Raw genomic sequence first — 25,125 nt, forward strand, 5'->3', positions numbered from 1 at the left:
CATCCAAAGCAGCGTGGGCAGCAGGGGAGGGAGGGGATTCTGCCCCTCTGCTCTGCTCTGGTGAGACCCCACCTGGAACACTGCATCCAGCTCTGGGGTCCCAGCACAGGAAGGACAGGGACCTGTTGGAGTGAGTCCCGAGGAGCCACCAGTATGATTAGGGGGAGGGAGAACCTCTCCTACAAGGAAAGGCAGAGAGAATTGGGATTGTTCAGCCTGGAGCAGAGCAGGCTCTGGGGTGACCTAATTGCAGCCTTCCAGTACCTGAAGGGAGCCTCCGAGAGAGGGACTAATTACAAGAGCATGCAATTGTAGAAAAAGGCTGAATGGCCTTAAACTGAGAGGGAGTAGGTTTCGGTAAGATATAGGGAAGAAATTCTTTACTGTGAGAGTGGTGAGGCACTGGAACACGTTGCCCTGAGAAGCTGTGGATGCCCCATCCCTGGGACTGTTCAAGGCCAGATTGGATGGAGCTCTGAGCAACCTGGTCTAGTGGAAGGTGTCCCTGCCCATGGCAAGGGCTTAAAACTAGGTGATCTTTAAGGTCCCTTCCAACCCAGGCCATTCTATGATTGCATGATTTATTTAAGGGAAACACAGTGAAAAGTAATATGCCTGACAACTTTATCATTACAAGGTAATGAACAGCTTTTTTAAAACAATCTGGCATAGATTTTTTCAAATTGCATCTATTGCAGTGAGACAGGTAATTGATTAAATTAAGAGTTCTGAAATCTCAGGGCTTCAAAAAATAATGCACCTGGTATAAATTCTCTCCTGGACTTGGGTACAAGAACTCAAATGAATCCAGTTGGTTAGCACAAAAGGAAGGCTAAACACTGGGCCCAGTGTTTTGAAGTGTGGACTCCCTATATTCATGATTAAAAAGGCTACTCTCAAGACTAGAAAGGGTCTAACTAACTAGGAACATGGCACGCTTCACTGCATCAAAACCAACACAACACCACCACCACCCACAAAATACACCTAAGTATCAGCCTTGGAAGTTCAGGTGACTAAGTCTTAAACAAGACTACAAGGCATACAGGAGGAAAGGCAGGATCTAATGAATTATGGTAAATTCAAACACAAGACACTGCTTTAGTATCACATAGTTGTTTCTGTGCAAAAACATCCATAAATTACCAGCTCAAAACTTTAAATATCTGTAAAAGAAGCATGTGTAACTTCGGACAGATACAAGGCCATATGTTAACTCACCTACAGCATAGGAAATGAAGTTCACAACCAGAAGACAGGTACAGCTCTGAATTGGTGTAAAAAATGAAAACGACTTACCAGAGCAAGTGAGAATTTAATTTTATCCTCTCTATAGGAACTTGCCTTTTCCCCATCTAGAGAGGTTTTCTGAATTCAAAACGCTAGAGGACCAAGATAAAGCATGCAAGCCTTGGACTCATTCCACAGTAAGGCAATCCCTCCATGCTGGGGACATCAAAACTTGATGGCTTACTTCCTCAGAAAGGAATGGTCATACAGCAGAGCAACAGCCTGCAGAACTACTCACTGTTGCATACAAATGTTTCTTCCTGGCACAACACTCATAAGTACTAAGTAATAAAGAGCTGCAGCAAGAGATAAGGACAGAAATTAAAACACTGGTATATTTAGAGATGCCAGAGCTCTTTGCCTCACAGTAAGATCAATGACTGCATCTAAGTCTTCAATAATCACAGGCATTTATTAACTGCTCATCAATATAGACTGAAGAGGCAAGCAGGATGGCTGTCGCTGTGAGTGAAGGAAACAAGGTAAAGGGGCTGGGATGAAGCAACACCGGCAAGCCGTGAGTTATTAGTGATCTCTCAAGGTAAGCTTCTGGACAAATGACTGACTTGAGCAGCTTTCTTCAAAAAACATCAGCAGGCTCTGTCATTTTGACAGTAACCTCATTCAAAATTTTGGAGCTAACTAAGGGTTTTATGCAGGTAAACACACAGACCTCAAAGAAACGTGGAATTCTCTCTTGCTTTCTGCAACTCAGCATATTTATAAACTGACTTGATTTTGTCATAACTAAGTACTGCGTTCAGCCAAGCCTCCTTGGGCTCCATCTTTTCCAGCTGCCACACACAAAGACACTCACCCCATTTTACTGTCCCACTTGAGACAACAGAAAACAAGAGCAGCTGTTTCCTCATCAGTTTGCTGTATTTAATAATGCAAGATCATGCAATTGTATTCAGGAAAATAAGCTGGAAGAAGGAATTGCCATGCCAGTGTCAGAATCCAGCAGCATCCATCAGAAGAACAGTAACAGCCAACTTCTCAATCGCAAATAGCTGTTTCTGTGCACTTCTGCATGGAAGCCACAAGAGCACTCTTTAACAGAACTTACTGTAAATAATTTATAACTGTTCTTACTGTTCTCTAATAAGATAATTGGAATCCAGATTAGAAGGCAAGTGGAAGACATGCTTGTATTGGAAGAGAAACTTGTGATAGAGAGCTTGAACAGACCCACTACGTACGAACTCCCTTAAAAGATTTTACTAAATTCTTAAATTACAGCTACCATTAGAAAGGTGGACCAAGAACACATATCTGATATTTGATGTGTCAGTGCTACAGCTGACCACATCTCTGCAGACATGTTTCCTGAAGAATCATATGTATTCAGTCCTTCCCAAAACCAACTGTGTGTCTGTATGTCAGCATGCAGGTTTGTACTACTTAGTTTAAAATTTACAAACAAATTACTCACTCTTTTGTGCTGCCTGGCCAATCTTGCTTTAGTCTCCTCCAGTTCTTTGTGAATCTTCAGGACATGCTTATTCATCTTACGAATTGTGGAATGTAAGATCTCCCAGATATAAAACCTAGGAAAGACACAAAGCTCAAAACACCACATTACACACTACTCCAAAACAGGAAACTAAATGTAGTTTCTTAAGAGAAAAATGTAAGTGGGAGAATTTAAAAATCTAAGTATCATTTAAGGAGATGTCTACCAGAGTGAATGAACACTCAGCATATAGGAAAGCATACTTGTAATGCAAGAAATCTTAACAATCAGTTCTTGCCTATTTGTTGCAGTACGCTTCAGAGTCAGAATTTTATTCCGTGTACACACTGCTAGACTACTAACACCAAACTTGACTCCTCAGATGGAACAGTTCTCCGGATCTCCATATGCAATGTATCAGTGGTGGTACAAGTTACCCACGGCGCCCAAGGCCAGGACGGCGCCACGCTAGCAGCGATGTAACACACAGTAACCAACTCTGTCTAGGAACAGTTCCAGCGCTGTCGCACTTCAGCAAGCTTAGATACTATTAGCAAAATGACATGCTAGCAACAATCTTCCGCTGTCACACCAACATTCATACTCCAGCTCAGAAAGAGAAATGTTAAAAGTACACATTTTGTAGAAAGAGCAAAAGCCTAACTGTACCTTATTCCACTACTGAGTTTTCATAGATTAAACTATGTACTGGCAACTTAAAATAGCAAATCAAAGACAAATAATAACCCAAACCAAGTTCTTGTTACCTAGTAAAATCATGTGCAAGCTCTGAAGAAAAGATCCAGTTTGCTACTGCAGCACAGTCAACGATTTGTGTCCGAATCATCTTGTCCACAAGCACAGCAATCATCTGTATTTTGTGAAAGACAATACACACACAATCTATGTAAAATATTCCAACCTCAGAGAAAACTAGAGATGATTTGATGCAACTCTACATCAGTTACTGAGTCATTTCAAATACTTTAGCAAACTGGATGTTCTAGCCTAAAACATTTCAAATGAGGGGATCTATATCAATTACATAAAGCATTCTAATTTTGTTAACAACCGTACCTACTTCTGAAAGTATCACTCTTTGTTAGCATACATACTCCCATACAAAAGCAAAAAGTACAAGAATCAGAGCTGGAACTGAGGCCTTGAGAGACACGAGTCCTAATATTTGACATCAAAGTACTCCAACCAGAGCACATATACCTGTCACATCACCATAATGAAGGAGCTGCTGTTAGCCTACTCTCCTTGAACTGCAACAGCCTTCAAACATGACAGAAAGCTTTTCTCTACAGGGCCCATTAACTTCAGGACAGAACAAACCAGCATCATGGAGTCAGTGGAAGGGTTTACTTGCTACAGGCACTGCCATGATTCTGAGGGAGTTGCAAGCCATCTAGCAGGCAACTGCAGAGAAGAGTTACTGACTAAAGAAGATGCAAGCTGTTCAGAAAAAAGGGCTTATCTTAGTTACTCATGTGATTGAATGCCACAGTATCTAAGAACCACAGCCTGCAATGTATTTATCCTTACAACCAACCGTTGTCAAATGAGGAAGTGTAACAAAGCTCCTTTTAAGGAAGGAAAATTAAAATAACTGAATGAATCATACAGAGGACTCAGCACTCAACTTTCAAGTCCCAGGATAGCATCCTATACTCTATTTGTCTTTCTGCAGTGCCAGGAAGAATTTCTGATTACTTATCCTGGTCTTCCAAAAAACACACATCTAGGATTTTGAGAAAATACTTAACCTCAATGTCAAAGTTTCTCTTTATGAAGTCACCACCACCACCTTGCTTTTAAGTCCAGGGACTACTGACTCCTGCTGTTAAATCACTACCTGCAGCACAGACCGCTCATTAGTGCTTAAAGCCCTGTGAGCATTGCTGGTCTGAACCAAATCAAAGGTTGCTCCCATAGACATGGGAGTAGGGTGAACAGCCTGAAAACAGACTCTGGACAAGTGCCCTGCTGTGAAGGCACCACTCCTTCCGTGTGACAAGGAGGCTGACAACTCAGAAATAAGAAAAAAGTGCTTGATCAGAAGCAAAAACCCCTGTACTGCAGTAAAAGCGAGAAAAGAAACTTTAAGTTACATGATTAAGTAGAACAGCAAACAGCACACCGTCCTAACTTTTGCACTTGATGTTTTTTAAAGGGATCTTGATTTATTCATAAAAATCTAGCATGACTATTTAGTCTGGGTTTGAAACCTCCATCTTGGTTTGGCCATGCTGCAATACAAAGGAATGAAGAGGAAGCAGATACAGATATTACATTGCAGTAATGAAATTTCTTCTGATCCAGTTAAATGGCAGCAAAAAGTAGGTCAGACTGTAAATGTCACATTTTCAAGGTCAGTAAACTGGGTAATAAGTTAAATATATTTTTTTAAAATCCTCTTTTTTTTATGTTTTAAAGAGAGGTAACCGCTTGCCTAAGTATCTTCTAGGTGCTCATTTTTTCCACCAGAGAACAGACCACAGATCTAGTAGCAGATACAAGGATTACTCCTGGTTCTCAGTGGCATCACTTCTTACAGTCTGGCCTGTGCAGCTGAGAGGTACAGTCCACCTTCCAGCACAGAAGTCCACTTTCCAGCAACACAAACAAACCAGCAAGGAATATGTGAAGTCATTAATGCAGACAAAGTCAGCCTGAGTTCCTCATTGATTTCTATTAATAGAAAAATGACAGCCGAGGTAAAACACAATTGCTGTGAAGAAACCGAACAGCTTAAACAACAGAGGCATCTTTTGTAGGTCTTTTAGGGTGTTATTTCCTCTGGCTCAAGAATGAACATTATCACAGCACTGTCAGACTGATCTGTTCCGAACAGCCACTACTGCAGCTCTACTCACCCTGCCCACACACAATAGTGACTCCAGCATGAGCTCTGTGTAGTAACTGGATGGCTTTCACTAGCAATTGTTGGGGGGAAAAAAAAAGCCCTAAAAATCCCTAGGCTTCCATATTTTTAGGAATGTGGCCTGCTTTAGATATGAGATCTACATCCTATTTAAATTTACATATTTATGTTGCTTTCCAATTTTGAACAAAACCATGATTTTGGCAAAAGTTATTCCCTTGTTCAACAAGCAGCATAGTATGAATCTGAGTCTTAATGACAGCCCTTGCCCTTTCACAGGGAACCCTTGAGAAAAGCAGCACCAGTGATGGTATATGCTTTATGTCTAGCCTTCATTTTAGTAGTAACAAATATAATCTAAACTATCCTTAAAATGACAATAGACAAGTTATTTTTAAAGGACATAAAACAAGCTGTACATTTTTTAATTTGCATATGACCTCTGTGAGTTGAAACTCACAAAGATCCTTGACATTCCAACCTCTTACCTGTGGATGATTCTTCCAAACCTCATACACAACCCTCAGGACATGGAGTTTCCCCTCATCACTTTCAGCAAGTGTTTTGAAGACTTCATGAAACCTTTTAATAGAAGTAAGTAGTCAATGGAGAGGCTGGGACCGGGTCAAAAGAGCAGCAGATACAAGCTAAGTGGTTTAGACTGGCCAAAAGAAAATTATGTGACTATCTACAGCATTTCTTAGACAACTGTTCCCTGGAAAATATAACCATCCTGAGCTAAAACAGTCTACAAAGAAATGACATCTCCCAAAACCAACTTACATCTCAGTGGTGAACCTACTTCCAGAAGCTAGGCTACATTTCTCATGCTCTCAAAAGCAGGAGGCACTTTTCTGCTGCATGTGCTTATCTGTACACAGCTGAACCAAAATTTGCTGCCTTTAGAGCCTTAGACCTTCCCCTTAACGTGTTTCCACAACTTCAGACACTTATCCTAAGTGCCTCTTTTTCAAGGAGAGGCTGCTAAAAGCATCTATTTTAGCAGTTACGCTGACTGCTACACAGCATTCATAGCCCAGCTTATTGTAATGTAACTATAAAGCATAAGAGGCTCTTCTTGATCTCTTGGCTGCCACTGCTGTTGTGCAGCGGAGAAAATACCGTGGTCCAAGTATTTGAATCACCCTGCCTCTTTTACTCCTGACTGCAGGTTACTACCGGCAGCTTCTTATCAACATTGCCTCCGTACAGCTTCTAGGTGCATGTTTTTGTAGTAGTTTTATCTATCTTTAGGGACAGATAGAAAAAAAACTCATTAAGATGCATGTGACTACCTTTCATCTAACAAAACCACTTAAAATCAACTCCAAAATACACAGGATTACAAATGTTATTCCAATTTTGCTAAAAATGGTGCAGTAAATTCTTTACAGTACCAGGCTATGTTTAAGGGATGAACTCTTAAGTATTTTAGGATGGATTTTTTTCTGCTTTGGTAGACAGAAGAAGTTAACAGCAGACTGTTTTGAAGTTTCATGTTTCCTTTTTCTTTCCTTTTTTTTTAAATACAGATGTAATTGTCCTAGATTCATATTCATAGTGCGAGATGTTGCAATGGCAGCTACCCAGTCATTGAAATGTAGGGAGAATACCTTTTTCCTCACCATAATCAGCAAATGAGCAATACAAAAATGAAGTCATTTTCCAAACCTGTCTCATTTACATTACATGGCTGCAATGTATATATATCTGTTAATTCCATTCACTTATGTATAATCTAGGATTTACACTACCATTCCTTCAGCAAGCAGCGTCATTAGTTCCAGACAAATTGCTTTGTGGAGTACTTAAAACACTGCTGAAGCTTGCACTCCACTTTTTTTTATCATGTATTTCACTGTCAGAATTAAACTGTTCTGTAAGCCCCCAAATAATGCACATATTATACTTACTTTGCCAGGGCACTGAAGGAGTGGCTAAAAGACTTTGCAGCTAGATGGAGCAGAGTCTGAACAAAGACTTCTATTTTCAGTGGGTTGAAAGTAAATCCTTCACCTGCAAGTTATTTGAAGGTGAAACTAATAAATACTCCAGGTAAAGCATGTCAGCTACTCGTACAACTGTAGAGATAACTTATGGTTTTAGCTCATTTCCCGAGTTCCATCAATAGAGTTTTGCAGGGCCGAGCAAGGAGCTAGTAAAGACTCCTCCAAAATGGGCAGAATTTCAGGCTCCAATTTTGCCAGGGAGAAGATGTGCAGAAGGCTTCTTCACCAACATGGAATTCTATCAGAGAACCAGCCATCCCACCAACATGTGACAACACTGACAGCAGCACAGAAAGTCAGCAAAGGAAACTGCAGTTGTGCATCAAAATGAGGGCCTGGAAGGCCACAAAGATGGGGGTGTGGGTAAGGAAGGGGGAAGGCAAGGCTTATTAACATTCAGAGGCTGACCATTTAGGATATAGGAGAATGGTCCACCCGGCATATACGGCAAATATGGCTACTAGGGTGAATGGTGCCAGGTCCCCTCCTGCAGCTGACGACACGCAGAAGGGAGAGCACTAATTAGTGGGTAATACCTAAAGCAAATCAGGAAACAGGACAGTGGATCCCAGGGAAAAAAACCCCACCAGATCATTTCTCCTCTCTGCCTGCATAGCTGAACCCTTGCAAATATGACAAAAACAATGAAGCATTCGCCATTGTTTAGATCACTTCTCACTCTCTCTCACACTCCTCATTCCATAAAACACTCAGGCTTTAGGAATCAGTGCTGCCTGTGGCTGCAGAGCTAAGGAGAATATGAGTAGTCCCCCTGTGAATTTTCATCTGTGGAACATGCCAGCCAGTAGGCTGGCTGTCTTATCTGCTGTGGGACTGTACTGAAGGGGAGGGAAGCTCTTAGGGCAGAAGCACTGAATTTCCAGGGTGAGGATGACAGCACGAACTGCCCTTTGCCGCTGAAGGCAAAGGGGACATTAAATTCTTTTATTCTGTCAATAATTGCAAGAAAACACACCTCAAGCACCATGTTACTGCTATTAGAAAAAATAGGCCAGCCTCTACATGTAAGATATTTACAAAAAAACTAGCAATGGTCTATTTTACTGCTAAATTTAAACAAACTACAAGGAAAAGCACACAGGTCTGTGAACCAACACACTCATAGCTCCAAAGCATAGCAGACAGCCTGTCAAAGCCCAACAGCTTGTATCTTACCATCATCATCATCCTGGTTTGGATTAGGCACATCTTTTAAAATGCTGAAGATTTCATCATTGCTGGCCTTATTTTTAATTGCAATTGTTAAACAGAGTGCCACGGTATATCCAGGAAGAGACCCTGAACAAACACAAAAAGGTCAAAAATTCAGAAAGGCAAGTAAGTGAGCACTTGTAACATCAGTCTGCCTTGTAGAGAAACAATACCCTTCCCAGCTACACCTAAAACTGGGTGTACCCAATATTGTTGTCCACATCAATATGCCATAAAATTGCTCAACAGATTTTCTGGTCTTCATGTTAAATTCAAAACTAGGAGTAGAACCTTTAGACCTGGGCTCAGGCAATCACTTTCCTGACTAAAACTCTACTTCAGCTTCCACCAGTTTTCTAAAAGTACAGTACTTCCTTGTTTTTCCTCACTGTATCTTTGATGATGACACTTTTATGCTTAGGATTGTCTTTACACCAAGCAATAAAAGAAATAATAAGGTACCTCTCTACCTCAGTCTTTATGGTATCTGTTCCTTCTGTACGCTCATTAAATCAAGTTTACTGGTAAAATATTCTAGTGCTTCACGAAGTTCAAAAAATAATTTCTCATTATCACCTCAGATGCTGACTTTTCCACAATATAGTGCCCCAACAGGGGAAATAGATGAATTGTCCAATTTTAGACTTCTGGCAAATAATACTGCATACCACCACAGCCACATAAGCAATAGCAGCTTGATGTATCTGGATTTTCTTTTCTTCATAAGTAGCAGAGAGGATTTTGTTAGAGAGAACCAGGCTTAATACACATTAATTACTCTTGTGAAGCCTATTTACCCATATGAAATCATGCATATTTACTTGAGCTGTATTCTTCTTTACAGTCAACTGTAAATATGAGACAACTCATATTACAGTCAATCTAGTGTGCTCCCTTGCTCTAAAACACTTCAACTGGACCACTAGTAATTTTAATACTTACTATTACTCTCATCTCCGTATTTGTAAATGCACACTGGATTAGCAGGACTGAGGACAGAAAAACTTGCAGGAACAATGTCTATTATCCGCTGATGGTAGGAGAGTCTGGAAATAAGTTTCACAGCAGTAGAATTAAAATGGGAATAACACCACAGCTAATGACTGCTTTACAATGTTTTTTCTGTATTTAACGTCCATAGAACAAGAGTCAGGATACTTATACAAAAGAATGGTAGTTTCTGCTGGGTAATAAGAGCTAAGTAAACCAAACATACTAGTAAATGCTTTCTGTTTTAACTCTGTGATGCTAGAGTTTCATCCTCATACAATTAATTTGCCTTGTGAAAAGGCCGCCTGGTAAGAAGTTTCATGCAAAAACCTGAGATGTGCTGCAGAAAGCTAGTTAGATGTTAGAAAGATGTTAGTATTCAAAGCAGAAAAAATATTAAACTGGACATCTTCATTTTACTTTCCAGCTTCATTTCACTCCCACAAAGGTTTAATTTGCTACCAGATTTTCAGTGAATTGGAAGAGCGCCACAGAAAAAACTGCATTTGTTGTGCAGCACAACTCTTTCACACTTCCGATATGGAATTCGCCCAAACCTCGATTGTTTTCATGCTGGATGCTGAATAACATAGGCTTTTTCAACATTTTGCTCTTTCTCGCTCCTATACTACCCTAATCTCAACAATTTAAAGCCCAGATGATTTATCAGAACTACTGATTAAGTAGTCTTGTTGGCTTTGAAGATTTCGTTTGTTTAGACAGTTTGTCAGTCTAAGGTAAATGAGCATCAGGCACCTAGAAGAATCAAGATTAGATTCTCAATTTTTGATATAATTAATGGTCAGTTCCCTCCACTTCTGTGAATGTTGAATACTTTCCAAGAATATAGCCTAAACTCTATTTCTTTCCACGCCTATGGTGAAGCATGTCTTTATGTAACTATAGGTGTGCATGGATAGCTCACTACCATCTGCAGCACCTGCTTCTCCCTCTCTTTATGGCAGTGTCCTACAGCAGGTAAATCAGATTAAAAATAATACAAAAACCAGACTCATCTCTTAACTGAAAATGAACTGTAAGAACAGATGTGCCCAAGACAGGAGTCCAGTTAAAAGAAGTCTGACAGTATTCAGATGAAACTTTGCCTTGAATGAAACTATGGAAAGATCTTACTTACCGCATGCACTTTTCCAAAACCTCTCTCACAAATTTGGGTTTGGGTTTTTCAAGGTCCTGAGTAAGACAATCTGACCTATCAAAGGACAGAATGCGAAGGCTTTTAGCAAAAGCATTTAGTCTCTTTTTGGCTTGGTCTGATAGTACAAAACAATCACAGTCTAAAGACAATGACCCTTGGAGTGCAGGCAATTTTAAGCCATTGAGGTAAGTTAATCACTATTCCTTACTGGCAATTAGCATTCCTTCAATCTCATCTCTTTGTGATAAATTTTCAAGTAACTTCCCTTCCCCCACCACATTAAAAATACGGTTAGCTGGCCTTCCCTTTCCTTAGGAAAGGAACCGTGTGTGATTTCATGGTCTGTTCCTCCCTCAGCTCTTCTGGCTGATTTCAAATGCACTGCAGGTAGAGAAAAGCCTGCAAATACAGTTACTTGCAAGATTTGTGAAAAATGGCACCTTGTGAGAGAGATCCACAGGAGCACTGCCATCAAGGAACATCCAGGCAAACTAAAATCAGCTCTTTGAAGACTGCTGCCTGGTCAGTCAACATGGATGTATGCCAGAATAGCCACCAAGCACTTAACTCCACAAGAAGACAGTGCAAGGAACTTAAGTAAAGGCATGGAACTATATCAGAAGAAGGGCCGCAACCCTCTCCACAAGGACTCTTGGGAGATCACCTACAGAAAGCAGGTACAGACCCAGGCTGTGGAAACTACTGCATGGAGGGCTTGGCCTCAAGGGGATCTCCCTTGCTACATGGGTGCCTGGAATGGAAATCTCATGGAAGCTGTGCTTAGACACTGATGGACTCCAGGCAGCTTCTGCTAGAGATGCAGGTTCAAAATGTGGCATAGTAAGAACAGGTGGCAGGGCAAGCTCTGATTGAACTTCAGGCACTAGGATTTGGCAGGTGGGAAACCGACCACAAGGTCTCAAGGATAAGTTATAATGAAAGGTTTAGAGTAGGACAGAGAGCAAAACAACAGAATGAATACAGGATATGAAAGTCAGCACAAACCATTGAAAGTAAAGAAAAGGTATGGGGAGTAATTTTGGAAAACTTGTTAGAAACTGACAGGAAGTGCAGGACAAATTGAAGAAGGCACATTTGTGCTTCCCCTCTTTAAGGAGCGCTTACACTGGCTTGAGATTTATCACAAAGTTCACTAGGGACAACACAGTGACTAAGTGATTATCAAGATAATCTACCAGTGAGTGCTGGTGGACAGATTAAGAAAGGTCTCTGATAAACTAGAGCAAAGCAATTAACAGGGCCACCATATTGTGATACTTTCTGGATATATGTGAAATGTTAAGGTTTTAGCAATCTCAGGTTAGAATCCAAAGGACAGAAACTTACCAGTCCTCCCAGCTCCAACGGAACTGAAAGTTGCTCAAGTGGTGAGAAAACCAGTTAATAAATCTTTATTAAAAGAAAAAGAAAGCTCTGTTAAATGTCAGAAGTGCAGGAAAGTGTTCAGTTGAGCTTCTCTTATAAATGCATTTTACTTTTCAAAGACAAGCCTAAACCCTTAAGGCTATTACAGCATTAAACAGGCATTTATGTTGACAGATACAAAAGACTCAGTTTGGAGAGTCAGAAAAAAGGTTTTATGGACAAACAGCCTTTCATGCTCTATCATTTCACATGAAGAGATGAAGTATTAAACTACCAATTAAAACATAAACTTACTGTGAATAAGCAACTTTCACATTTTTCATGAGTCATTAACCCCTCTCCTACTCAATGTCCTTCACTGGCAGGACAAAATCACCACCATTCTCCTCCTCTGGGTGGCACGTAAGCCATCAACTTCCCTTCCAAGTCACCCCCCAACCACTAGGGAGCAGGCACAGTGCCAGGTAACAGAGTGCTAACCATGAACAACTTTGAACATGGAGAAGTTGTCACTGATCTCAACTGCCCTGCATAGACAGCTAAACTTGTAACCTCCAGGGGAGTGTTCCTGGGAGGAGAGGCAAGCAGTCCATCCTCCATCTTCTCCTTAGACCACTCAAAGCCAGAGCCCACAAAACATTTTGGATAACATCAGGTAGTTCTAACAAAGCTTTCTGACTACTCTTTTCACAGCCTCTGTGTTTTCTTCTACACTGGATATTGAGGAATGTTTTCCGTCATCTCCGAAACACATTTACCTGTCCACACATGTTGTATTCATTGTGTCCAAACGCATGTAGAGCATTTCTGTGGCTTGTGCAAGCTTAAAGTTTCTTGTTAAGGTTTACAAAAAAGAAGTAGGTAAGTCACATGCTTTTCCTATCAGGTTTTTAATAGAATGTCATCAACGTTTTGCACTGGAAGCTCCCTGAGTCTACTCCAAAATCAGGTAAATCAAGTAAATTCACAGTGGAAAAAATGAAAAATATTTTGAGTTCCACCCTCTAATCCCAGCCTGTTCTTCTTCCATTACTGCAACAAAACTGCTGGCTTCTTCCACAGAAGAACAGAATTCACATCATGCAACAAGCAATGCAAGCTTTACAGGTAAAGTTCCCTGCAGCTACTGTAAAACAGTAATACTGTAAAATATTAATAGTATTTATTACAATCCCATCAGCTCCAGAACAAAAAAAATAAAGACTGCATTTCATAAATGCTCCTCAGCAGCACAGAAAGGATACAACTTGTGGTAAAGAGCCAGGCTGAAGTTTGCACAGCTCAATCAGGAGTGTTGTGTACATCACTTCAATATGTGGTGGCGATGGCAGTTGAAACAGCTCTGCAAATATTACCTACAGGAGAGGAAACCACAGAATAAGAGCACTGTCCAATGTGGCCTGCACAACTCTCAGCTTCACAACAGTGGCCACAGACCACAAAGACCTATATTTTCCTGCCAAATGCATGTTCCAGGAAAAAGAGAAAGAACCAGTAAAAGGTAGTTGCAACACAACACTGTGCTAATACAGTCCACTTTAACTGCTCTTACCATTGCATACTAACACAACACCAGCACTACACATCTATTATGCCGAACAAATACAGCATGTAACTGTAGAAATGGGCATAGTTATAATATGATCTACTGCAGTGATACCGTATGATCTGAGAAATGCAGAAAGAATTTGATCCTGTGGAAAAGTAAGTACTAAATTCATTAAATGAAGCCTAAGCATTTAGTATGAAAGAATATCTACATTAAAATTACATTTATATCGTTTCCCTTGTGTCCTCTTTTCTCCTGCACAAAACCATATACAAATGAAGTCACAACTTTAAACTGAGAATTACAATCAGCATTTCCTACAACAAATACATATGCTCACTACCCCTTGGAAGAAACCCTTCTAAGAAACCTGAAAAGAATCCTGCAGTCAGCATTTGTGTTTTTAAAGTTTGCCTATAATAACAGCATGTCAAGCTCTGAGTGCTAGGAAAAAGTCATCACTGTACAACATCCACCTCTGAGTTGTTTATTTTCTATTCCACTCTCAACTAAATTTAAATTACATCAAAGGAGTTGGGAAACTTTGATTCATTATGTTTGATCAGTTTCCTCTTTAAACTTCTGAATAAAGCTTAAAGGAGCCTTTTTTTTTAGAAAAGTCTTACTTGTGTAAGAAATCAACATCCATTTATAGATTCCAAAAACAGCATATGAAAACACATAGAGTAGAACTTGTTTTTCTAAGGAAGGACTTGAAAGTATAGAGACCGTAAGATACTGGGGAACCTCTCTGTGTCAGTGTAATTTGGACGTATTGTTAATACAGCTATGGCCAAAAGGTAGGGAGAACTCTTAGGCAGAAAATGGCTCCATTTTTCAAGACAGGCAATAACAACTGGACAGTCAATTGCATCCTGTTTGAGATACTACATAAAACTGTATTTCTGACATTGATCACATGGTCATTACCAAATATTCCACTTAAGTATTTCAAACTGTCTTGCCATATTTTATGACAATAATAAGGCCACAAGAAAGACCTGAAGACACTGATGCTCTGGAAGTCTGAACTGTGTCGAGTGCAAGTTGTACCAAAAACTAAAGGAGCACAAGGCACAGCAGTCCAACAGGCCAGTGAGGCTGCACAGACACACTCTTAACAGCTACCAGAAATACCCATGTGTGCATCTAGAAGAAGTCACTGAGAGAAAAGTGCCACATTTCAGTTTTTCACACAGGTTTCAGATAGCATGGAGCATTCTGTAGCCAACAAAGTGCAAAGTGGAGTCTCGGGGACCTCCAAAGTAGAAATACTTGGGAAGGTACCAACAACTACTGTCAGGCTACATTTACTTCTGTCTAACTCTCACATCCTGAACTCTAAATAACATTTGGCTTTATTTGTTAGACCACATTTTTTCTACAGTTCTGTGACTTACTGAAAAAATTAGTGAAATTTCACAGATTGAACTGTTGTTGAAAGCTGCATATCACCAACATGACTGTTAGTGAGAGACTGTCAGAGAAGACTTACAAGGGTGGAATAGTAAGCAGAATGAAGAGAAGCATGAAAAAATCCTATGCTAAGCCTTAAAAACTCTAGATCTTCATTAAAATTGAGCAGCCAGACAAATAATGAAGTCAATAGTCTAAAATAACTCAAAATTGCAAGGAAAAAAGGAAATTATTAGTGTTAGTCATAGAATTTGTACACTTTTTGTTTTTTCATCACTTTTTACAGCACTTCAAGATACTGGAAGTAAAATCACTGAATATACTTCAATGTTAAGGCATAAAATTACTCCTAATTTTAATATTGTTTAATGTGATAGATAAATTTAATACTGTTCTGAATTCAGAGTAGAAAAAAACCAAGGTGACCAAAACTCATGTAACTTCACAGCAATCAGAATATTTGGCATTTTGGTGCCAAAAGGAATTCTCAACTCCACTTTATGATAAATCTTCTACATGGGATTATTTCTTGTCATAATTAGCTCTGAAATTCATACTTACAGTTACTTCTTCAGAAAGCCTTTATATGACAAGTTGCTGTTACTGTAATCTGTTAATTTATCTGAATTTTTTATGAAAATCAGTGAAGTTTTATACAGCACTGCAACTTGAAAACAGACTTGTCAATGAGGGCAGTAAAAGAAGACCTATGCTACTCTGCTGGTGCACGTAACAGTTATCTAGAATTTTCTAATAAGGAGAATATCCCAGAGGAAATACACTGCCACTCCACAAGTTGTTTTCAAGGCTAGTAGAACAAAATAATTTAGAAGACCCAAACATAAAATCATGCAGACTGGCTGAATCTAACTGGAGATCATCAACTCAAAAGCCCTCTGCATAATGCAGGGTCACCTAGAGCAGGCTGCTTAGGGCTGTGTCCTGTTAGGTTTTGAACTTCTGCACGGATAAAGTCTACAAGTTCTCTCTCCAAACTCTTCTAGTGCTTAATCACCTTTGCATTAAAAAGAGATTTTTCTTATGTTTAAATGGAGTTTCTTGTATTTCAGTTTGTGTACATTTCCTCTTGTTTGACTGCACCAAGTTAAAATGACAACAAAAGCACAAGACTATCACTCAACTGTATATAACCTGCTCATTTAAAAGCTGCTGGTTGAATTTAACAAAATTTTGGTTGATTCCCAAATCAAACTGTAATTTAAGTGGAACTAACTGGGACATGTTACTCATGAAATAATGGTGCTCCGAAAAGGTGATCTATAAAATCCATACCTCTACTATATGGTAGTTCAAAGGGATCTTGTTATTTCCCGGATAGCTCAACAGCTGTGCAGCACTGCAAAACCACAGATACATTTAATTCAAACATAACACAGCAAATGTGATATAAAAATCAAGTAACAGAATTACAGAAAATGCTTAATTCTGGGCAAGAGTTCCTATTAAAACAGCACCAAACAAATCAATAATCCTTCCAAAGTCTGTTATTCAACCCATAGAGCACTTAAGAAAAGAAACAGCACAAGGACAGGTTAGCATTGCCTGATCTATGATTTGTAACAATGTAGTCTCTATGCAGCAGTAACATCACTCGAACACTATCCTGCTATCCCCAGTAGTTTAGCATAGAAAGCCACTGGGATCTGTAATTGCGGCATGTGTACATGAAAAGGGGAAAAAATCTACCCCAAACAATAAAATGTTCGGAATGACTTGAAAGCACAATTAAGCTAGTGGTTTATATAAGAAACTCTCATGTTTCAAATGCTTAATCTTTTAATCAGGTTGTTATCACCTATCATTTGTGCAAAGCAAACTACCTCTCTGGCACATCTTATATCTCCCGTGGTCTTTTACCTTCCTCTGAGAATTAACAAAGCCTATCCCAGTAACTGCAACACTGAATTTCTAGTTTCTGCTGAAACAAACAGCTGCAACCACAAAACTTTATCACATGCCATCACCAAAAACATTATTTTTGCCCACTTCTTGCATACTATACAGGGTTTGATAATTTTCATACAGAAGTGTGACAGCTGTGGCAAACCATCTTGGTTATCAATTACCCACAACAGAGAGTGTTTGGGCAGAAATGAAGAAAAGTGTCCTGACTGCCTCCTGGCACAGCTGAATTGAAACTGACGAAACCTGGCTCTGCAGTGACTCCCCAGAGTAACCTCAATTATCTCTGGCATGTAATTCCCACAGGAAGCACAACAAGGAGATGTCCATGAACACCAGTGCTCAGTTAGTTGCAGATGAACCAGCTCAAGGCTCACTGCCCCAACTAATCAGCGTTCCAGGAAGCACAACACAACCACATTGTTCACAGAGCTCCCATGAGGAATAAGGCATGTCTGCATACTTTTTGCAGCACATTCTGTATTATCAAGGGATTCCCTTCCCAAGAAACCACTGCCCCCAGATTACACAGACTCTCTGTTATCTGGATGTTATGGATACACATTATTCCAGGCAACAGTTTTAGCACAGATAAATAAAATAGTAGCAAATAAACTTTCATCACCAGCTTCAGGAAATGTTTGATCTCGAGCTCTTGCCTAACCAGTGCAGGACATATCCCCTCTGGCACCAAAGCCATTTAAAAAGTTCCAGGGCCCCCCAGTACCAAGCTCCTCCTACCAAGTCTTTCTCTCTTTCCAGTGGGATTTGATGATGCAGTGGAGGTTCTCTTCTATTACAAATCTTTCCACGGAGTGGCTGCCAGGCATGACAGGACCCTGGTAAGAAAGAATGAAGACTCATGAAGATCACTGCTAATGCAGTGGTACCACAGGCAGAAAGCTATCCTAGATACATTTACAGGTAGAAAAAAGTAGCCCAACTTCTACATAAACACCATGAGGTCTCAACTGCCCTATATCCTTCAGGACTGGAAAGCTGGTATGACACATTTCCACGTGAACCTCAAAGTCACTCATGTTTAAAACAAAATGAATACTAGGACTCATTACAAGAAGATATAGGAACAAAATCAGAGAATATGATTCTAAGTTCACAGAGCATCTGCTTCTTTCTTTGCTTTGTGGAGCCACTGGGCAGGCTACCACCATGCAGCCTGGAAAGAAAATCACAGCTGAGCTAGACTATGCTAAAGAAATAAAGCCATACAATGGAAAGAATACGCACTCATGGTCTTCACTGAGAAACCCAGAGGCCAATAAGCGAAGGTAAAAGGCAGCAGACTCGTGCAAAAGGAGGTATAAAAGCATTTGGGGAAAGCAGTACATATACTTTCCCTGCATTCCTTTGTTCCACAATATGCATCAACAGATTTTAACAGAAGATAAACACTACAACAAATACCTAGCCTAGAAAAAGACTTGAGTCACCAACTTTTTTGAAGCTCAATCTAACTCTGTGAATGCAGTTTTACTAGAGACATTAGAGAATTCAGTCAACATTGTCCTCTAAATGACAGCATCACAACATTTTACTCCCTAAATTCTGCTCCTCACAAACTTGCTTTTTACAGTAATTTGGTCACTTAGTGGATTTCTGCAGAAGTACCAAAGCAAAATTGCTGCTGGCCTTCAAACCACTTCCTATCCTGGGAGAGAAGACATCACATTTTCACCAATATTGCTCCAGGAAGCTAACTGTGAAATCCATTCACCATTCCCCACAGCAATCACATACCTCAGGGTCATCCGTGTAGTCAAACATCCTAAAAATAACCCTCGGCATTGGGTATACAGAATCTTCAGTGTGAGGTGGGGGTGTGAAGGGTGGCAGATTGTGTTGCAGTGCCTCACAGAGAACACTGTCAAAAGCCAAGTAGGGCCTCAGGATGTGCCGCTCTTGCCAACGGTCTTTTTTCAATTTCTGAATCTGAGACCAAAGGCAGTCTAGATACTGAAGGAAAAGGTGAGAAACATCAGATCTGCTGAATCTCCAAACAAAACAGCAGTTTCCTGAACTAGCTGAAATGTATACATTCCATACTACATTCAGAAAAAAACAAAGTTTCTTAAACTGCTGATTCAATAAACCAACAAATAATGTAAGAACTCTAAATGCCAGAACTACTCCTAAGTCCAACACAGTTTTGTGCCAGTAAAATTTAACTGCTGGCAACTTTTTAAACACCAACAGGCACCTCAGGAGTCCCGGTGAAACCACAGCAGTGAACAGTCACTACTCTCTGGTGGTATTCTCACAGAGATGGCATTGACACCTGTGCAATCGGCAATAATCTTGGTTTGTTTAAGTACTGCAAGAAGTCTGGAGGCCTGTGGCCTTACTGAACGCAAATTTCAAGTTATAACATTTGCAAGAGACATCTTTACATGCAAGGACTTTGCATTTACCGAAATTATGACACTACAAAACGTGAACAAAATGAGTAACAACTAGCACCTGATGTGAACAGTCATGTCTGCAAATACTCTGGGGGTCTCAAACACAGTCACCTAATCTCTCCTTTATTGAACTAAATAACAAAATTCAGACACTGGGCAGGCAAAAAACTCATGTAGACAAACTGATCATAATCAGGAAGGCCATCCCTCCAAACTATGTTTAACAAGATAATTTTTAAGACTGTGACTTAATTAGAACAATGAACACAATCTAAGAGGACAAAGTTGCAAAATATCCCAGAAAATCAATTTAGATTCCACTGTCCAACATTTGTCCTGAAAGTAAGGGGAAAGAAAAAACCTCAAGAATATCCAAAAAGGCAAATCCCACCCTAAGTTAGCCAGATGCCACCTCTCCTCTCCAGTATTTCTGGCTTAATTGTAAAGAAAAATAGCATGGTAACTTCTGCATACGGTTTCTATGTATTTGTTTAGCATTTCCTAAAGTTGAGAAAAAACAAAGCCACTACAAAGGTTTCTTTCTTGCAGAGGGAAAACATTTAAGGGTAAGTAACAAATGACATATATTCTGTTTCACACAGAAAGTCCTTTTAACATGAAGCCCTGTAACCTGCAGTTCAAAACCAAACACTACAGTTTACTTTGTAACATTTCCTCAAGGGCCTGCAGCAAAAAACAGAACAGCCTCCTTCTTACTCAAATCAACCTCTCACTTCAGCCCAATACTTGGAAAAGAATTCCCCACACAGAACTTGTTGGAATCAATGCCAAACAGCAGACAATTCAAAGCATTCATACTTTTAGAGACGTCTTTTAATTTCGATATAAAAGAACACCTTGGTAAAAATTATTTTTCAAACTTTCTGAAAGAATGCAGTGTAAAGTTTAATCACCTCTTCTTGTGGATGTGGTTTATCAGCAGTCCACACTTGCAGCATAGGTACATGGATCTTCTGGCGGCGTCTGTTTAAACAGGAGAGAAAACCTGACCTTTAATAGACTAATTTAGGGCAGAAGTTTTGTTTTTATTGTGCATGTACTAGTATTCATTCTCTTCAGCTGATGAAGTCTACAGCATATAAAAACAAAGTTTGTGATTACTTAAAATATCTCTATTAGCCTATCTTGATAACAATATTAACTTGAAGGACCTAGACAGAAAGCAGTGATGCTGCACGGTACTAATGTAAAAATCTACCAGTGTTAATAGCACACCTACAACTCCTGCTGCCCCAGCATGAGCAGAACAAGACCTTCAACATACCCTAAAACTAGACAAGACCATAAAACTTTTCAAATTCAAGAATCTCTCCACCTACTGCATTTTTAGGACTTTGTTCCCCCCACAAAATGGTTCAGACCTAAGGCTTCAGAATACTTTAAAGTGAGAAATAATCAAAGCTATTATTTTGCACCAAACAGATACCAAAGAGAGTGTTTCTAACCAGTTACAACTTACTTCAAATAACTTTCTGTCTGAGACAAGAGACGATCCATTTCAGCATCCTTTTTCTCATATAACTCCTTTCCAACCCAAGGCAAAGATGACAGAAATGCAAACATATACCAGTCACATCGCACCTATAGAAAGGTAATATACCAAAACCTGAGTATACAAGTAAGCTCCAACAGATTTGGTACACACACACATTTTAATTTAAAACATCAGCAAGTTGTTTTGGGGGAATGTAAAGACCAGCAGTTGCACCTTGGATAGGCAAGATACAAAAAAAAAAAAAAAAAAATTAATGCTTGAAAAGTATAATTTTTCATTTGAACTGTGTTAGGTAGACTTAAAAAATGGGATAAATGGGATCACTTTCAAAGTTCTTCTGGATGTTATCAGTATAGCAGAAAAGCTAGGCACTCTGCAACTGCCAGAGTAAGGTAAAATAAATTCAATTCGGCCACTTCACTATAAAGGACCATATTTTCTTACTGTATACATATTTCTCAATTGCCACAGACTCCTTTTACTAATGCTCAGGAAACTGTATGTGTCAATCCATTTAGGCTGCTCTCTCTAAAACCTCCCTGTTCTAAGCATAAGTACTGAATGAAAGGTACAGACAAATTGTGAAAACAGCCCCAGGGAGCCCACAGATCTTTTGCTTACTTGGGGTACATCCTCCTCCTGTGTCACACTCACAAAGTTCTCAAACATAGCTACCATTGATGGTGCAGCTATTACATGACAATTCACGAGATCGGATAGAAAGCGAACCTAAAGGAGAGAAAAAAATTGTTCTAAATGAATACTTTTTAAACTGGCTGCACAAGAAGAAATAAACATTACTGAAATGATTAAAACAAACCACCAATAAAAGTGTAATACTCTTTTAGTACCACAAAGGCTTAAATACTACACACGACTTGCCTCTCAATGCTAGAAAACAAGCATCATACGTGCCACCTAATATACTGCTCATTATAATGTCCTTAATCCCTCCCACTGCAGTAACATTGTAAGGATAATATTCCTAATTCAGGAATGGTGGGAAACACGCAAACTACAGAAGAAAACCCCTGTACTTCTGTATCTATTCTATATAGTATCAGATTACTCAAATAACAGAAATTCTAGCAATTACATCTTATTAGCAAAAGTGTCCTACAGTTGACTGAACATCAGTCTCTTGACTAGAACCTTAATTTTCACCACCGGGTTTCAGAAGACGGTGGGGAACTTGGCAGCGGGCTTCTAAATCAGACAATGCTGTAGTTCTAATACCTTTCAGCAAACAAATCTATAAGCAGCAAGAATGAAGCAAATGGTTTCAAAGACAGGCAGAACCTAAAACTGACTGCTTGATCTTCAGCCCTCAACAGCAGAATGAAACCAGACATCAAAAATAGCTTTTAAGAACTACACTGTTCATTTTCTTTTAATTTTTTTTCCATGGGAGCCACAAGATCGTCATGTACCTCTGAATACAATGAAAGTGCACTGGCTTTCTTTTATCTTTTACATTTGACTGAAGAACAGGCAGGGAGAAGCATGTCTGTTTAATGCAGATTTAATTTTTTACTGTGAAAAAGATACAGCTGGAAGTAAATTTTGCAAATGTAATATGATTCCTCGCCCCTGAAGAAGAAAATACTCCTCACATAGCACACATTTCCTCTTGGAATATTTAAAATGCCTGCACATTGACAGCAAAAGAGACTGTAGCACATACTGCAAAGTCCAGCTCTTCTGCAACAAGAAGGTGAAAGAAGGATGAAAGAAAAAGAATGTGAAACAAATAGACAAACAAAACTCCACTTACTAAATGCACAGCTTCGTTATACATATTTACTTTCAGACATTCTTTAAGCTGACGAATCATGGCTTCTACAAATTCCCCGCCAAAATTGTAGTTCCTGGCATTCAGCAACCCCACCAATGTCGTGTAAACAGTAAGCTTTTCTGGTAGCAGACGTGCGCTGACACAGAGAAAGAAACACTGTGTTAGTTGTTTATCCATCATGTGCCAACTGGCCGCTGCATAGCATCTTAGAATCTGCTTGTTGTAAGTTAAACTCGCCTCACGAGGAAATAACAGCAGACAGCTAAACATGATCTTACAGTTTTATCCCATGGATATATCTACAGACATTATTTTTCTTATTTTAACCACAGACATTTAGAAAGGCAGGTGCCTCTTTCCTGTACACTAAAAGTATTTGCTTTTCATTTATATCTAATTTTTGAGTATTCCAGAGGGCTGGACAAATAATTTAAGTGACAGAATTTATTGCAAGAATGCAAGAAGTTGTTCTAAGCTCACAATTTAGAACTAATGTTATTATACAGCATAGGGAGGGCCAGGTCCTACTGTATAGAAGTAATTTTCCTCTATCATTTTTGTATGCATGTAACTGTACTTCGAGAAATGTCTTTCTGCTACGGGGGAAGGAAGCATACTATTTGCCTTTTATTATTGCTACAAAATAGACTGTAAGTATCTGCAAAAACTTAGCATAGGCTATATAGTCTCCACCATACGTTTCCTTCGTACTTGTCTTACCTCCTGACATAGACCCCGCACAACCCCTCCCTCAACACCACTCAGTGACCCTCACATGGCACCTCTGCTCCAGCACTTTGTGAGGGAGAGGAAGGAGCGCTATCAGCCACCAGAGAGCCTGGTTTCTGCTCTTCATGTTCCCAGTTGCCCTCCTCTAGCAAATGGGCTTACAAAGACACGAGCACATCATTGCCAGGGAAGAGAAAGCAGTGAGAAAACATCACAGATAATGCAGGTAATTGTTAGCAGCCAATAATTTTGGTGGTCTTAAGCATTTCATGTGGGAACAGGATTTTGCCCAGCCCTGCTGTGCTCCCACAGCTGCTGCACACCAGTTCTGACATTTCTTCTACCTGCTTTGAGCCTCTGTACATATTTCAAGTCAAAGCAATGTAAAGAGGTATTTTCCTGGAATTACACCCAGTACGTAATGAGCTTATTCCTCTATTCCTTTCATTTGTAGTAAGACAAACTCCATGCTAAGACAGCAATCAGGAACTAAAGCTATTCATGGCCTTCAGACTACCTTAAACACTTAAACTTTTGCACAAAGAAAGCATGTCCCATATTCCCAGACCTCCTCCATACGTACACAGTACACAGTATTCTCAGTATCTTGCTTTTGTAATTTGGTAGATCAGCTTCCAAAACACCAGCTAGGCCCTCCAGGTTGCTCTCCAAAGATGAATTACTCTAAAAAAAAAAATAAAAAACCGATTCATCATCAACAGGCAAAATGAACTAGCCTGACTCTCACATGTAAGACAATGAAGTTGGGCCACAGTATCCTTTTTCATGTCCCCTCTTTTTTCAGGGCAACAATCCAGTTCCATCAGCAGCGAAGATCTGTTCTCGCTTGCCTGAGAGGAGCAGCTACTCCTCAGAACAGCTGCACCCGACCGCCAAGCTCCCCTGACCGCCAAGCTCTCCCCTGCTAGGAACTCCAGCGCTCCCCAGGGATGCAAGATCTGATATCACCTCAGGAGCATCCCAGTAACGCGGCCGAGCATTGATTAACAGCACAGCACGAAGCAAAACACCCTGATTTTCGGAACACCGTAATCTTTTGTTCTTCCACCCCCTCCTCCATTAGCCCCCAGTTCTGTCGGGACTGGAAACCTGTGCCACAGGCAGACCACTTAATTCCTACACGCCCTTCGCAGACGACAATCAGCAACACCATCTTTAGATACAATGGTAACTATTCTCCGGCCGTTTATCGCTGACGGGGAAACGCCACGCTACGATTTAAGCACTTGCCCGCCACAGCACGTGGCTTTGCAAAAACGGGCAACTTTCCATCTATTTCATAAAACAAGTATTTTCTCTGTGGGTCGCTACTACAGACGAAGTGCTCCCACACCGCACACGGGAAGAGGAGGGGGCGGAGGGAA

General features: G+C 40.0%; 2 protein-coding genes across 2 annotated transcripts in view; one reads left to right on the plus strand and one right to left on the minus strand.

Moving 5' to 3' along the window:
* The window catches only part of NCBP1 (nuclear cap binding protein subunit 1), a 30,825-nt gene extending 6,405 nt beyond the window's left edge, over positions 1 to 24,420 (minus strand). Inside the window, exons 1-18 of the mRNA XM_017735378.1 lie at positions 24,324 to 24,420; positions 22,991 to 23,147; positions 21,838 to 21,945; positions 21,181 to 21,302; positions 20,615 to 20,684; positions 19,039 to 19,254; positions 18,022 to 18,119; positions 16,651 to 16,714; positions 13,637 to 13,747; positions 13,151 to 13,215; positions 12,354 to 12,416; positions 10,986 to 11,060; positions 9,800 to 9,903; positions 8,822 to 8,944; positions 7,550 to 7,652; positions 6,125 to 6,218; positions 3,514 to 3,617; positions 2,726 to 2,840 (exon numbers count right to left, since the gene is read on the minus strand). Coding sequence (XP_017590867.1) covers positions 2,726 to 2,840; positions 3,514 to 3,617; positions 6,125 to 6,218; positions 7,550 to 7,652; positions 8,822 to 8,944; positions 9,800 to 9,903; positions 10,986 to 11,060; positions 12,354 to 12,416; positions 13,151 to 13,215; positions 13,637 to 13,747; positions 16,651 to 16,714; positions 18,022 to 18,119; positions 19,039 to 19,254; positions 20,615 to 20,684; positions 21,181 to 21,302; positions 21,838 to 21,945; positions 22,991 to 23,050 — 1,695 coding nt within the window. The 5' untranslated portion in view covers positions 23,051 to 23,147; positions 24,324 to 24,420. The remainder of the gene's footprint in view (positions 1 to 2,725; positions 2,841 to 3,513; positions 3,618 to 6,124; positions 6,219 to 7,549; positions 7,653 to 8,821; positions 8,945 to 9,799; positions 9,904 to 10,985; positions 11,061 to 12,353; positions 12,417 to 13,150; positions 13,216 to 13,636; positions 13,748 to 16,650; positions 16,715 to 18,021; positions 18,120 to 19,038; positions 19,255 to 20,614; positions 20,685 to 21,180; positions 21,303 to 21,837; positions 21,946 to 22,990; positions 23,148 to 24,323) is intronic.
* A 78-nt stretch (positions 24,421 to 24,498) lies between these two features.
* TSTD2 (thiosulfate sulfurtransferase like domain containing 2) overlaps positions 24,499 to 25,125 on the plus strand; it is a 13,883-nt gene continuing 13,256 nt past the window's right edge. The window contains exon 1 of the mRNA XM_017735329.1: positions 24,499 to 24,503. Within this exon, the coding sequence (XP_017590818.1) occupies positions 24,499 to 24,503 (5 nt within the window). The remainder of the gene's footprint in view (positions 24,504 to 25,125) is intronic.

This window comes from Corvus brachyrhynchos, unplaced genomic scaffold (assembly GCF_000691975.1).
Source record: "Corvus brachyrhynchos isolate BGI_N302 unplaced genomic scaffold, ASM69197v1 scaffold22, whole genome shotgun sequence".
Taxonomy (NCBI): domain Eukaryota; kingdom Metazoa; phylum Chordata; class Aves; order Passeriformes; family Corvidae; genus Corvus; species Corvus brachyrhynchos.